This window comes from Ciona intestinalis, chromosome 1, assembly GCF_000224145.3.
Source record: "Ciona intestinalis chromosome 1, KH, whole genome shotgun sequence".
Lineage (NCBI taxonomy): Eukaryota > Metazoa > Chordata > Ascidiacea > Phlebobranchia > Cionidae > Ciona > Ciona intestinalis.
In genome coordinates, this window is record NC_020166.2 from 2,094,507 (window position 1) to 2,108,592 (window position 14,086).

A 14,086-nucleotide genomic window follows, 5' to 3' on the forward strand; every position below is an offset into this window, starting at 1 on the left:
CCGCAGTTTCAATAATAAAGTGAGTAAGTTGATTAAAATGTAATCATCCACAGGTTAAATTCGTGGTAACTCGTAAGCGGGCACGAGGTGTATGAAACATAACATCCATGTTATACCGAATGTCGATGGCCTCCACGCATTTAAGTATTAATAAGTTTCACTCATTTTTTTATTCCAAAGGCCCCGCAAGCCCCCGGATTTTGTAAGTTTAATGTAGTGTTGAACGATGTGGCGAGCGTGGGCGTTTTGTAGATTAGAAATGAATGTTTTTGTCTTCGGGACATGGACAACTAACTCCCTACAATGTTGTTTTAGTTAAACGAAATGATCGAGAGTGTATAGGGTTTATTTTGTAAGTGGAATTCGTGTTTATGCGATGACTTAGTCGAAAGCAATGCGTTTACTTTACAGATTTAGAACAGATCTGAATTCATGTTGTCTCTGTCGAGTGAAATTGATTTTTATTGTTTTAAACGTTTCCTCATTGCCCGCGAAAACCAAATATTGGTGAGACTCCTGAACGTCGTTTCCTGCCTTTAGGTTGTTTTATTAAATACCTGTTTACAGCCTATAAGCTAGCACACGATTTGCAAAGATAACACCGGATCTAGGCAGGTCAAATCCGAGCCTTAAACGTTCAATGTCAATTTTAGGGTTAGGTGTGTAGATAGACAAGTGTATGTAGTTGAGAAAACTTTTCTTTGCGTAGTACCATTTTCTAAGCACCCCAAATAGTTTTCTCACCAATTTTCTGTTTATATTGGTTATGTAGGAGGGTGGGGAAAGACAGGACACATTTAGCACATACTGTATCCAAATATCCTGATCGTGGTTTATACAACTAACAACGGTCAATTGGAGTCTTGAGGATACGGTTTTATAATTCTTTGGATGTTTTTTGTTTACTACCAAATGTAACGAGAAAATAGATTGAAAAGTGTCCCATCTTTCCCCACCCACTATATCCTATTGTTATTAGTATACTCCAGCGTACGAAAGACGCGTTGCTTTTTCAATTACTTCCTCTATATTAAAATGCTCTTTCAGAAATGCACGTATTTGGATAATCATATATAAACATTGCGTGTTTGTATAGTTTATCACTGCTGGGTATAAGTATTGCAATTTTTCCAAAAAGTGAAAATTATACACACACAATGACTTATAGCAATAACATATATCTAATGTAACTTTTGTGCCGTAAATAAACAGCTAAAAGTTCAATAATTTAAAGTAAACAACAACAACAAAACGTATTTTAGCCAGCTGTGTTTTAAAGAGATAGCAAACAATCACGTTTTGGAAATAAGCAACACGCGTCATCCTGCAAGCGACGTCACGAATTTGTCCAGGATGCAACTGCATAAAGTTGCGCAGTAACTAGAATAGGAAGTCTCAAAGCGTTGTGTAAACATCACAGAAAAGGTGGATAATGCCGCATTGACTTATGTAAATATATTCGCTATGATGGCCGGTAAGAACAGGATTGAACTAGAAGTATTTAAACTTGCAAAAACATTTATTTCGAAAACTCAAGGTGTAAGTTTTAAACGAAATGGAGTTTTTTTCAAAAACTTAAGATGTAAGTTTTTAACGTACAACAAGTCGCAGTGAAGCACCGAAGCTATAAACATAGGCATATAATAGATTTAGTTCACTATTAATGCTTTTTTAATGTCAATACAAACATGGCCGCTCATAAATATGAAAGATTTTTATTTCAAACGTTTCGTTTCAAAACTAAAACCACCATGTTTTGTATAAATTTTAACTAACAAACCACATTTTCAGGTTGAATAACTAATTAATGTAGGATATACAATACTGACTAAGCGTACAAACCACCAAGCAGACGTGATGCGTCAATTATGGTGTGTGGCTTTCATTGTTTTAGCGTTACCGTCATCACAAGGTAAAATTTTACAGGATTTTCATTTATATGTTTGTGTTTACTTATCAATAAGGGAATTAACTGTGTACCATGCGAGCTACTCGCTGCACTAGTTACTGCGAGTGGTAGTATAAGTATATAAAGTACTGTGGGGTAAGATGGAATACCGTTAGCTCATAAATCCCACACACCCTGAAATTGTTTTAAAATTTAACAAAGCTATTTTATGCTTTATAAAATTCTGTGAATATAGTTTGTTTACTACCAAATGGGCCAAAAAAGAGAAAAAAAAACATGGTCCATCTTACCCCACCTTATACTGCACACAAATCAACATATATCTTACCGGATTCTCTTAATTCATTACTATTAAAATACACCCACGTTATAACTAGCATGATACGGGTAATACACCAGTTGTACATAGGGTTTGCATTGCATGTCATTTAACACTTATATCATACAGGATTCAACGATATACTAAACCGCAATCGCAGAATGGATGGTTGGTACAATAATCTTGACCACCCACAATGGGGTTCACCAGGTACGTGAACAGATATATACTCGCTTTCTTTAGAAATACACTACATATACGGCGTGCTTAAATTTCCTTTTTAATGACCCACGACTTTTCCAATGGCTAAATTAAAAAAAAATAGAGCTTTGAACTGTATACAAGTTACTTCGGAAAAAAAATTAATCCAATTTCAATCTGTTTTAAAAACTTTTGGTAAGTATCGTAACATTATCCTGTTGGACTTATATTTATCCATATTGCGAAATGCGTTTCGGTGAGACCCGGCCGAAAGCCCTACTATCCCTGTCGTACTCACAATACTATTTCTGTACATCTATGGTGGGGTGGGGAAGATGGGACACATTTTCGTCCTATTTTCTCGTCCCATTTGGTGGTAAATAAAGAACTTTTAAAAGTTTAAAAGTTCATAAACCTTTATTAATTGTTTTAACCACCATCACGATATTTAGACAATATTAGACTAAATGTCTTTCTTCACCCTACTGTATACATTTTGACGTATTTATTTGATCGTGTTTACAGGCGAACGTATGATCCGTCGTTCAACCAACGGGTATTCCAACGGCATCAACAAACCAATAGAAGATGGCTTACCAAACCCACACACCCTAAGTCGTTTGCTGATGCGTGGCGAATCTGGGATTCCGTCGGTGACCGGAAAATCAGTTTTTCTAGCATTTTTCGGTGGGTGAATGGTTTGAGACGAATTACCTTACGCGCACGTGAAGCATAATGCCCCATTAATCGGTCTAGTTGATATATAAGTCAGCACCGCGTGTGTGGGTAGACGCGTGCGTTTATTCAGAGTAACCCATGCTCACCGTTAACTTATGACGTCTTTTAAGATCACTTCATATTTATGCAAGGCGTGTTTATATCATATCAGTGAGCCCTGTGTAAAAAAGGGTGCGCGTATTCAAAGTATTCGTGCTTGCTATATGTTAATTTTTGACGAAAACAGTTTTGACCATCGTGGTTATTAATGGGTTGTCTAAATTGTCAGCCATATACAGAGAAACAATCATCCACATTGTTACATATACGTGGTAACCCCTAAGCTGGTGTGTAAAACGAAATACACGTGTTATAACGACTGTCGTTTCCGGCCGCGCAAGGGTAAAGCAAGTTATCTAAATGTGAGTTAAAACAAATTACGGAGCAGGTCAACATGTGGGCGATGACATGATTGACAGCAGAAGAAACGCTTGTCCGAGTGAATACATCAACATTGAGATAGAGGAAAACAAAGAAAGCAACAACCACATACTACCCATGTATAGATCGAAGTTTATTACGGGTAGCGGGTCGTCTGTTAATTCACCGAGGATGCTGGTTAGTTTATGTTAATAACAATTTTAACTTTTTGCTAATTTGTAGATAAAGTTATTCTGCTGTTATAGTAGGATGTGACAAGAAGATTCCGTTATAGAACATACTATTCCATATTTCCTAATAATTTTCAGCAATGTGTTATATAGTTCTGTGAATATTACTTTTTACTGGCGAACGGGGTGATAAAAGGCAATGAAAACATGGACCATCTTACTTCAACCTATTTTAAATTTATTGCGATTTTATTTTTTTGGCTGATTTGTAATTAAAGCGCGGGGGTTAATTTTTGGCACAAAACGGGCTTTAATCAAAAAACGCAAACTCGAAAATGTAAATAAATGTTCAATTAGCTGCAAAAGTTAAATTTACCAATCAATCAGAAACTGACTAATATCACCATTTATACGTGGCTTTTTAATTATGGGTTCTGCGGGCTGTCATGCATATTCAGAAAATAAATAATGACAAATATGACACAGTGCTACTGAGAAAAATGCTTAGTCAATCCGTTTTTTTTTCGAACCCGGGCCAAAATCGAACCTACAGAAAAATTCCGCGCACCGAATAACAACTAATGCACTTTAAACCTAATTTATTGCGGCTGAAAATAATACAGTAACTACCTAATTTGTCGGCTATTAGTAAAATCGTTAATAAATAATATTAAATTGGCAACGACTGTTACCCCAACGAGTTCAAATTTGTTAAAGCTATAAACATTTACAGGTAAACGAGGCGACGTCGTGGCTTGACGGTAGCGTGATATATGGCAACAGTCACTCGTGGTCGGAGCATTTGAGGTCATTTGAGAGGGGTCGTTTAAAAGAAGAAGACGGTCACCCGGGATACCCATCGTTTAATAGAAACGAGATTCCATTATACAACCCGACTATTGACCTTAAACGGCCACCGAAGACACGAAACCCTGAAGAACTACTTAGTAAGTGATATAGAGAAATTTAGTAGACGGAATTTCCCAGATCCATTTTGGTATTCACATTTTATGCAAATAAGCAACTGGTATGTCTTAATCAGCGATAGGCCGACGCCAGGCAGTTTAAAGTATGCAGGTTTCATAATCTTTCAACACTTAACAAGGACGCCCTTGTCATAAGTGTATACTCATCGACGTTGAGTTGCTTAAAATTATCTACATACAGGTTTCGGTAACCCCCGAGGTAATGAAAACCCATTTCTGATGACGATTGAAATTATTTGGTTTCGATGGCACAACCATTTAGCGGAAAAGATTGCAGTCCAGAACCCGGACTGGTCTGACCAGCAGGTAATATTATCACCACGGCCGTGTTGGTACAGAGTAATTTTTACTTTTACATGGTCAGCTACTGTATATAGTTCTAAGTAGCAATATGCTTTAAAGGCGTGTTTTAACGACTGTCGTTTTGTCGCTGTTTTCAATCTTTTAGTTTTAGATTTGGATGAGAAATTTTAAATATCCTTTCTCAAGGATCTGACAGTAAAAAACAATATTAACAGAATTAACTAACATATTTAAATAAGCCTGCCATTCTAACACGACGTTTTTAATTATTCAAAACATAACCACGCAATATGGGACTCAGTAGCTCATTTCCAATCAAGTTATATTTCAGATTTTCGACAAAGCAAGAAAATGGACGATTGCCACTTATCAGAACATCGCTTTCTACGAATGGTTGCCGGAAATCATAGGGACTTCTCCACCGCCATATCGGGGTAAACAACAAAGATATATTGTTATTAAAAAATATCTAAAACATGTAGTAAGTTGGGGTAAAATGGGACATATTTTTATTCCATTTTACTCGTCCCATTTAATAGTAAACAAAGAACATTCAAACAATTTTAAGACATCGTTATGAATTGCTTAAAACACGATCAAGATATTTAAATATTATGTGCTAAAGGTGTCCCTTACTCTATAAGTATTCTATCATTGCAGAGCTTTATAGTTTGTTCATTAACGCGAAACCGACCTATTGACGTAGCTCAAAGTATTATGCAGTTCAAACAAAACGATGCCAAGCCGCGACTACCTATTTTATTCTACGAAAATACACCGCATTATTGGCGAAAAAATAACTAAACTTTTATGCGCATCAAATTGATAGGCTGGTTGCAATACAGTTTACCGATTTTATTCTAAGAAAACATTAAGCGCTGCGTTTTAACAGTATACTCTAAACAGCTTACAAGGAAATGAGATATAGTAGGTTGGGGGAGCCATTAAGACACCTTTAGCACAAAATAACCAATGGTCCTGATCGTGTTTTAAACAACTAACAATGGTCTATGTGAGAATACGGTTTTATAATTATTTGGGAGTTCTTTGTTTACTACCAAACGCGACGAGAAAATAAAATGAAAAATTTCCAACTTTTTCTCACCCTACTGTACTAAGACATTCTTTGAAAAACAGAATACAACAAATTCATGCTGCCTAGCGTGTCTGTCGAATTCTCAATCGCCGCGATGCGACTTGGTCACAGTTTGGTGCCAAGCGGGGTGGTGCTGCGACAACCTGACTGCAGCCCTATCGACCCATTACCAGAGGATTATTTGGCTTCTGCCGGGGAGCCTGCATTGCGACTTTGCAACACTTATTGGCAGTTACAGGTGAATATATTCGACTTGTGATCTTGCGATATGGCATTCAAATGTCTTCTTTAGGAGGTAAATCCATTCGAATTAAACCTTTTACTACATATAGTAGGGTGAGGGAGACGGGACACCTTTAGCCCCCAATATCCAAATAACTAGATAGTGTTTTAAACAAATAGCAAGGGTCTATGGGAGCCGTGAGCGTACGGGTTTATAATTCTTTGAATTTTTTTTGTTTATTACCAAGTGGGACGAGAAAATAAAATAAAAAGATAACCCATCTTCCCAAACCTTACTATATAAAACACGTTATTTCAAAAACGTCTTGTTTAAAGCGTTCATTTATTTGCAGATGCTAAAACATAACTATAGAATAACGTAACATTTTGTTAACTTTCTTGCTCTTTCCGATACTACAGCACGGAGTAATTTCTAGTAGGCTGTGCGTACAGCTTATAATATAAAACATCAAGAACATATAACGAAAAAAACAACATTTCTTCAGGACGCATTGCTGGATCTGGGAATCGAGGGAATAGTTCTCGGTATGACATCACAGAACGCCGAAGAAGAAGACGCAGTGGTGGTGGACGACCTGGCAGGTTCTGTTGCAAATGTTACATAGTTCAGTGAACAATAAGATGAATTATATGCGATGCATAGCAAGTGCATGTATGGGAAATAAGTCTAATTTAACTGATTAATATATTCAGTGTCATTTCCAAACGTGTTCTTGGGTAAAGAAAGGTAAATAACTTTTATCAAAACAGCAGTTTTCTCCAACCGAGTGGTTATTAATGTTGTCTGTACTGTCCGCCATATACAGTAAAACAATCACCCACAAAGTGACATACGTGGTAATTCGCAAGCTGGCACGAGGTGTATGAAACAAAATCTTCGTGTTATAACGAATTTAGTTTTCTGGTCACGTAAGGATAAAACAAGTTACAAAACACCATTTAAATTCAAGTCGTATTATCTAAGGTTTCTTGTACGGTCCACTTAAACGCACACGAATGGATTTGGAAGCCATGACAATACAAAGGGGCAGAGACGCCGGTTTACAAAGATACAATGAAGTTCGAAAAACCTACGACCTTCCCCCAATAACAGACTTCTCACAATTAAACCCAAGTTTACCCAACGAGGTAAACTGTACTCTTATTTTTAAATTGGAATTTCTAAAGCTTGCAAAACATTTTTTTAATATCTTTATGCTATTGAGCGTATACTAAGATAGTATTTGTTTAGTAAAGGTAAAAAAACACGAAAAAACGTCAAGAAAACCAATGCTATAACAATGGAAACAATACTGTTATATCTTTCTAACAAAATAAACTATAACCTTTGATAGAAACTATCAAACTCAAAAAATCTTAACATTTAAGCGTATCCTACCCCATAGGTGATCGCAAGACTAAGAAATGCTTATAACAACGATACCAACAAGCTGGAGTTGTACGTGGCTGGAATGATGGAAGATCGAAGTAACGCAAGCAACGTTTTGTTTTATAAGATTATTTTGGAGCAGTTTCAACGCACGAGAGACGGGGATAGACTATGGTTTGAAAACGCTCAAAATGGGTAAGGATATATTTAATTTAACGTTTAGTAGGGTGGGGGGAGATGGGACGCCTTTTCATCCTATTTTCTCGTCTTATTTGGTAGTAAACAAAGAACATTCAAAGAATTATTAAACCGTATGGTCACGGCTTCCATAGACCGTTGCTTTCTTAATTGTTTAAAACACGATCAGGATATTTAAAAATTATGTGCTAAATGTGTCCCATCTTCTCCCACCCCACTATAAAATAAATCTAAAGTAAAATAAAGTTTGTACAAGTATATGTACGGCTGCCGACTTTGACAACCCATAGTCACTGCGCCAACAGTGATAACAGCAATGAGCCTTGAGCCCGTAAACTCTATAAGTTGCATTTTAAAACGTAACCTATGATTCAGACTTTTCAACGCAAGCGAATTGCAAGAAATAAGACAAACGACAATGAGGGATATTATAGCTGCCACTACAACTTTTAACAGAAGCTTGTTTCAGCCGAACGTTTTTAACACTGCAGGTAAGTAACATCACATGAAAATTCTTTATACTAACACTTAACCATAAAATTCGCTAACATTTTACAACTTTTTACATAACTCTTTCCATTCCAAACTTGTATTTGTACGTTATTAACCGTTTCTCAGGGTCTCGATGCGCGTCTATAACTGTTAGAAAAGATATGTTCAGCAAATCCTGTACACCCAACACGGGAATTGATTTCTTTTATGGATACTGGGGGAAATATGCAGGAATAGTCGTTCTTTTGCTTCTATTTCCATTTGGTAAGTGTAAATTAACATTGTTTAACAAGGCACCAGCAAACTTTAACTGCATTTTTTGTTTAAATCTGTTAACGTGCTAAATTCCGTATGCAGTATCCTACTTCGTTATGTGTATGATTGCATGGAAGAGACAATACGATCTGGCAAAAGCTAAGAAGATAGCCACACAGAAGGTCACACGACGAAAGTCCTCTTCTCAGAATGAGGCGGAGATAGAGAGTGAAGACGGAGCTGTGTTTTCAGGTGTTGTTACTTAACTAGCGAATATAATGCATATTTATTTATGATGGTGCTGTATAGAGGGGACGTAAAGAAGTCGACAGTGGGAACGGGATTTAATAATCGTTTGTGTACACATAAAATATCAAAGTGGGTATTGGTATGTAGTATATACGTGCCATCTACGAATGAAACGATTTATAACCTGATCGTGTTTTCTGATCCTGGACAATTAACCACAGTCTACGAAAGTCGTGGGAATACGGTTTTATAATTTCTGGAAGGATCTTAGAAAATAGAATAAAAAGCTGTCCTCATCTTTTCCCACCCTACTGAACAACATAACTAATATTCAAGATTTTTTTTTTAGCATTTGAGGTTGAGGGTCAGGATAAATCAAGAAGAGTAGTTGTTATGTTGGAAGGTACATGCATCAAGCTATTCAGCAGTGCAGGGAGAGAGCTACGGAAAATCTGCTTTTCTCATTTTAAGGTGAATGAATGTAGCTTGCTTTATCCTTGCACGGCAACATTTCAAATATTTATTGTGATTTAAAACAGCTGCTAAAAATAAATCCATTTATTCTTGTTACAGAAATCATTTCTGTTTATGTCTCGGAACAAAAGGAAAGATTTAATTGTAATAAGAGTGCCAAAAGAATACGATGTGGTGTTAAGGTTTAATGACTCTCTAGAGAGGTGAGTAAATGGGAATAAAGTACAACTTTGTATAGGCATGGACTTAAACTCTCATACCTCCAAATAATTGCAGAAATTTGATTTTAAACACTGATTAAGAAACCCAAGAATGCCTTATAAAGTTCAGTTAACCACGATGGTTTAAACTACTAAACTTTTTCAATGAATCATGTTTGCTTCAGGGTGGAAGCAATAAAGAATGTACAAGAGTTCATGCAACATAATGGTGTGAATGTTGATGTGTTCGAGATGGACGAATCCGCATTAAAAGAAGAAGCAGTCACAAAAGAAGCAAGACAAGCTCTTCTGGAGACATTTTTGAGACAAACTTTTGCCGAGGTATGTAGGCAACGTGTTAAAATTAAAAACTGTGATGGAACAACATGGTGATTTGGAAAGTCAGGTCCCATGTTATGGTGTCTGCAAAATGTTGCGTTTTTAATCCATAGTGCAAAATTAATGCATTAAAAAAGGAACCGTTTTAATTGGTATAAAACACACATATAATATGAACCAGGTTACTTTTATTTCAAAACTTACTGAGTTGTTAAAGATTTTAAAACTTTACATATATACTTTTTTTATTACAGGCATTAAACATCGATGATGCTGTTGAACAAAATTCGAAAGCCAAGTACAGACATAAAACAATGGAGGTTGCCGATTGTGAACTAACCCAGGTACAAAACATCTTGTATTTATAAGAACACTTCAAAAACTTGATAATCGTACAGCATGAAATAATGTTTTATGTAATGTTATCAAACTATTGTACAAATTGTTCAACATGTGAAGTTAAGAGTGAAGTGTTTGACTGGTAATTAGGGAATACCAGGTTCACTGGTCGAAATCCTACAATTGTAGGTTGTTGAATTCTTGGGCAAAACACATAAAGTTATTGCTCCAACCCAGTAAATACTAATGGACTGTAAACTAAAGCGTCAAGTTCTTGGTATTCTATTCCATGTGCGTCAGCTGGCAAGCCATGGGTCCTGGGATGTAGGCTAGAATTGCCTTATTACCTCTGATTCTTGGTATATGCAAGAAATTGACCACTTATACCATGAAGTTGCTCTACAAATTGAAAATAAATATGTGACATTAATTTATATCAACACAGATGGAGCTGGCTGAAACGATGGGAATGAAACCAGACTCTCTCTTTGTGACTCAAATGTTTCAACTTGCAGATACAGACCACAGTGGATACCTCTCTTTTAGAGAATTTGCTGATCTCATCATATTACTTATGAATGGTACGTAGAGGGTAACAAGTATTTAGAAACAACTGGTGACGCATTTACTTGATCATTTCGTATTTTGTGATTGTCTAAAATAGCTGGTATATCGTGGATTTTCAATGGGGTTTCTTGGATTTGCAATTCATCTGTTTGTACATGTTTAATGTGTGAAATTTGGCCTAACTTTAAAGACACTGTTATATTGTCTAAATTGGCAGCAACATACCAAATATTTCATTCGTTTTAAACCAGTTCATTGTTTCAAAACATTAACATGTAACAAATACTGTTTGTGAAACTTTAAAGATAAACTTAATGTAACTTATAAATTCAGGGTCACCAGAGCAGAAGGCGAAGATGTTGTTTGATATGTATGATGTTGACCATAGTGGAGAGATCAACAGAGAGGAAGGAAGAAACATGATCAAGTGAGTGAACATATAAACCTAAACCAAATAAAACCATGCATTAAACAGATTTAGTACATATGCACTTGTTCGAATTTGACAACAATTGGGTAGTTGAATAAAGTGAGAACTGATTGTTAACTTAACAAGAAGCAAGAGATAAATAGGAAATCAATGTGTCTCTGTATGTAAACATTTCACTCTGTTTTTAATAGAAAATATGAGATGCCAAGTGTTTACGATATTTTTGGCATACATATAAAGCCCTGAAACACAACTGTAGAAAAAGGGACACAGGATATATAGACACAGGCATCACCTTACAAGTGTCATGAACTGAACACTAGGCATAAGTATTCTTGAAGTCTAAAAGCTCATGTTATATCAATAACACATTCATGTTATATGAATCTTATTCCAGATCCTTCTTGGAGATGGCTGGTGCTAATCTTGGTCCTGATGAAGTTTCAGCAGCAGTATCTACCATATTTAAAGAGGCGGGAATTGGGGAGAACAAGGACTCACTTACACTTGAGGATTTCACTTATGTCCTCTTAAAAGATCATAGAGAAGCTTTTGAAAGTTCAGAACTTTCAATGCCAGGTAGGTCCAACTTATACAAGGATCAAGGAGAGTTGAGTGAACAGAACAAAATGAGTGATCAGAGAAGAGTTGATAAACTAAGATAATATTTTATCAGAAAATGGTACAGTTTTAACTGGATAATCGTTTAAAAGGCTACAATTGTTACCAGCAAACATAATGAGCATTTTCGTAATATTGATCAGTTTATAAATTAGTATAAACTGTAACACATTTACAGGAATTACAAAATCACTGAAAAAGAAAATGAATCACCAAGCACACCATGCATCACCAATGATAAGAAGACAGGATACATATGGAACTTCTTCAGAGTATGAAATTTCATATTGAACTTTTACAGTAGTTTTAAAGAGTGTTTGAATATTCCAAACTTGGATTTTAAGCTAATGTAACTCTTTAATGCAGAGAGGTCAATGGAACTGAGATTAGACAGCGAGTAACAAGCAACTCTGACACAAAGGAAGGAAAGTAAGTTAAGCTTCTATGAAATAAAGTGAAATCTAATGCCGTATTATGCACCTTGTACTTAACCTAACCACGAATAATGTATTGCCTGATCAAATCATATTTTCTTTTCATTATTTTATAACCTTATATTATAAAAGACAACAACCAACTTTTTTCAACTTACTAAGTTTATTAAGAGGTTCACCTTTCGGATGACGTTATTTGTATACCGAACAACAATATTAGGAAAAATATTACGGTCCAAAATTTTGTAATTTTGTTTTACAATTTTGTTCTTTTGGTTAAACAACAATATAAAGAAAATAATGAAAATAATAACATTTTGTACTCCCTAATTTTTGTTTTTCAGGTCCAATGGCAAAGTGTTTTCTGATGCAACAGTCTCGCATGAGGAGAAAACATGGTTTGCACGAACATGGAAATATTTGAAAAGAAATGTAGAAAATTATCGACGCCATATATTCTGTATGGTTATATTTTATGGAATCACTATTGCACTATTAGTGGAACGGGCAACCTGTAAGTAATGGTGTGTGTGTAAATCTCTACAACCAAGTAGTTCAATGCAGCATATGTCTATTCAAGTGTTTAAACATGGAGTTTGTGACACTTGAGAACATTCTAAGTAGTATTGATTATCCACAGAATTGTAAAACAATAAAAAATATCCTATTTGGATTCCAATGCAAATATAACAAAAAAAGATATATCCCAAGTACTAAAACACATATATATATACATATATATATATATATTTATGTACCCTTTATTTTCAGTACACGCTTATGGAGCGCAACACATTGGCATCCGAAGAGTAACAGAATGGGGCATTATCATCAGTAGAGCATCAGCTGCAGCTATTAGCTTCCACTTCAGATCTATTCTGCTTACGATGTCACGAAATCTGATCGCAACTTGTCGTGAAACTTTACTAAAGAACTTAATTCCATTTGACTCAGCAGTTGCCTTCCATAAGCAGATTGCATATGTGGCACTTGTGGAAACAAGTAAGATAGAAAGTTGCTTTGTAAATGTAACTTAGAATTACCGTTTTTGTAATCAAATATAAAATATAAAGAAAAAATCCAAAACAGTTCTAATTTCATATTGCGCAAAGTTTTAGACAATAATATTTTAACAAAGTTTGTTCGGATAACTCTAGTTTGCCTGCTGATACAAAAAAATACGGCTTTTCTTTTTTTCCATAGTTTTTCATGTTCTTGGCCATGCATCCAACTTTTACCACTTCTGTGTTCACCCACTGCCAGTGCTTGCGTGCCTCTTTCCAAAGATATTTGTAGATGATGGGTAAGAGAAATCAAAAACTTTAAATATTAAACCACATACACAAGTGCCTCCTGCATTAGCAGATGAACCAACTTTTTTTGCTTAATTCATGGATTTGTTCATTCATTAAAAAATTCAAAAATCCCTTGGAAAGTTCCAAAAAACTCATGCTAATTTCTTTAGCAAGAAAGCATTACCATGAAAACAGCATTAGCTGTACCAATATTCTCATATTCTCACAAACACAACTTTCATTTCCACAGATCTGATTTACCAAAATCTTTAACATGGTGGTTCTTTGAAACAATCACTGGTTTAACAGGAGTTCTTTTGCTTCTAACCATCTCTATTATTTACGTATTTGCGATGCAGTATTCAAGGAGATTTTGCTTTCGTGCATTCTGGATAACCCACCATTTATACAGTAAGTGGCAAATGCTAAAAATCGACAT

The 14,086-nt window shown here is 35.5% G+C and overlaps 2 protein-coding genes across 2 annotated transcripts in view; one reads left to right on the forward strand and one right to left on the reverse strand.

Moving 5' to 3' along the window:
* duox-b (dual oxidase-B) overlaps positions 1-14,086 on the forward strand; it is an 18,262-nt gene continuing 4,176 nt past the window's right edge. The window contains exons 1-28 of the mRNA XM_018815372.2: positions 1-19; positions 1,792-1,912; positions 2,358-2,438; positions 2,955-3,116; positions 3,595-3,764; positions 4,491-4,704; positions 4,925-5,049; positions 5,378-5,480; positions 6,184-6,380; positions 6,871-6,967; positions 7,350-7,513; positions 7,771-7,949; positions 8,328-8,443; positions 8,571-8,708; positions 8,802-8,951; positions 9,298-9,419; positions 9,522-9,625; positions 9,808-9,964; positions 10,216-10,305; positions 10,746-10,881; positions 11,201-11,294; positions 11,695-11,876; positions 12,097-12,190; positions 12,285-12,347; positions 12,697-12,866; positions 13,124-13,354; positions 13,556-13,655; positions 13,898-14,058. Of these exons, the coding sequence (XP_018670917.1) occupies positions 1,858-1,912; positions 2,358-2,438; positions 2,955-3,116; positions 3,595-3,764; positions 4,491-4,704; positions 4,925-5,049; positions 5,378-5,480; positions 6,184-6,380; positions 6,871-6,967; positions 7,350-7,513; positions 7,771-7,949; positions 8,328-8,443; positions 8,571-8,708; positions 8,802-8,951; positions 9,298-9,419; positions 9,522-9,625; positions 9,808-9,964; positions 10,216-10,305; positions 10,746-10,881; positions 11,201-11,294; positions 11,695-11,876; positions 12,097-12,190; positions 12,285-12,347; positions 12,697-12,866; positions 13,124-13,354; positions 13,556-13,655; positions 13,898-14,058 (3,655 nt within the window). The 5' untranslated portion in view covers positions 1-19; positions 1,792-1,857. The remainder of the gene's footprint in view (positions 20-1,791; positions 1,913-2,357; positions 2,439-2,954; positions 3,117-3,594; positions 3,765-4,490; positions 4,705-4,924; positions 5,050-5,377; positions 5,481-6,183; positions 6,381-6,870; positions 6,968-7,349; positions 7,514-7,770; positions 7,950-8,327; positions 8,444-8,570; positions 8,709-8,801; positions 8,952-9,297; positions 9,420-9,521; positions 9,626-9,807; positions 9,965-10,215; positions 10,306-10,745; positions 10,882-11,200; positions 11,295-11,694; positions 11,877-12,096; positions 12,191-12,284; positions 12,348-12,696; positions 12,867-13,123; positions 13,355-13,555; positions 13,656-13,897; positions 14,059-14,086) is intronic.
* Positions 6,689-14,086, reverse strand: part of LOC100180409 (meiotic recombination protein SPO11) — a 17,346-nt gene continuing 9,948 nt past the window's right edge. Inside the window, exon 12 of the mRNA XM_009863864.3 lies at positions 6,689-6,970. The gene's annotated coding sequence lies outside the window, so the exon portion shown is untranslated. The remainder of the gene's footprint in view (positions 6,971-14,086) is intronic.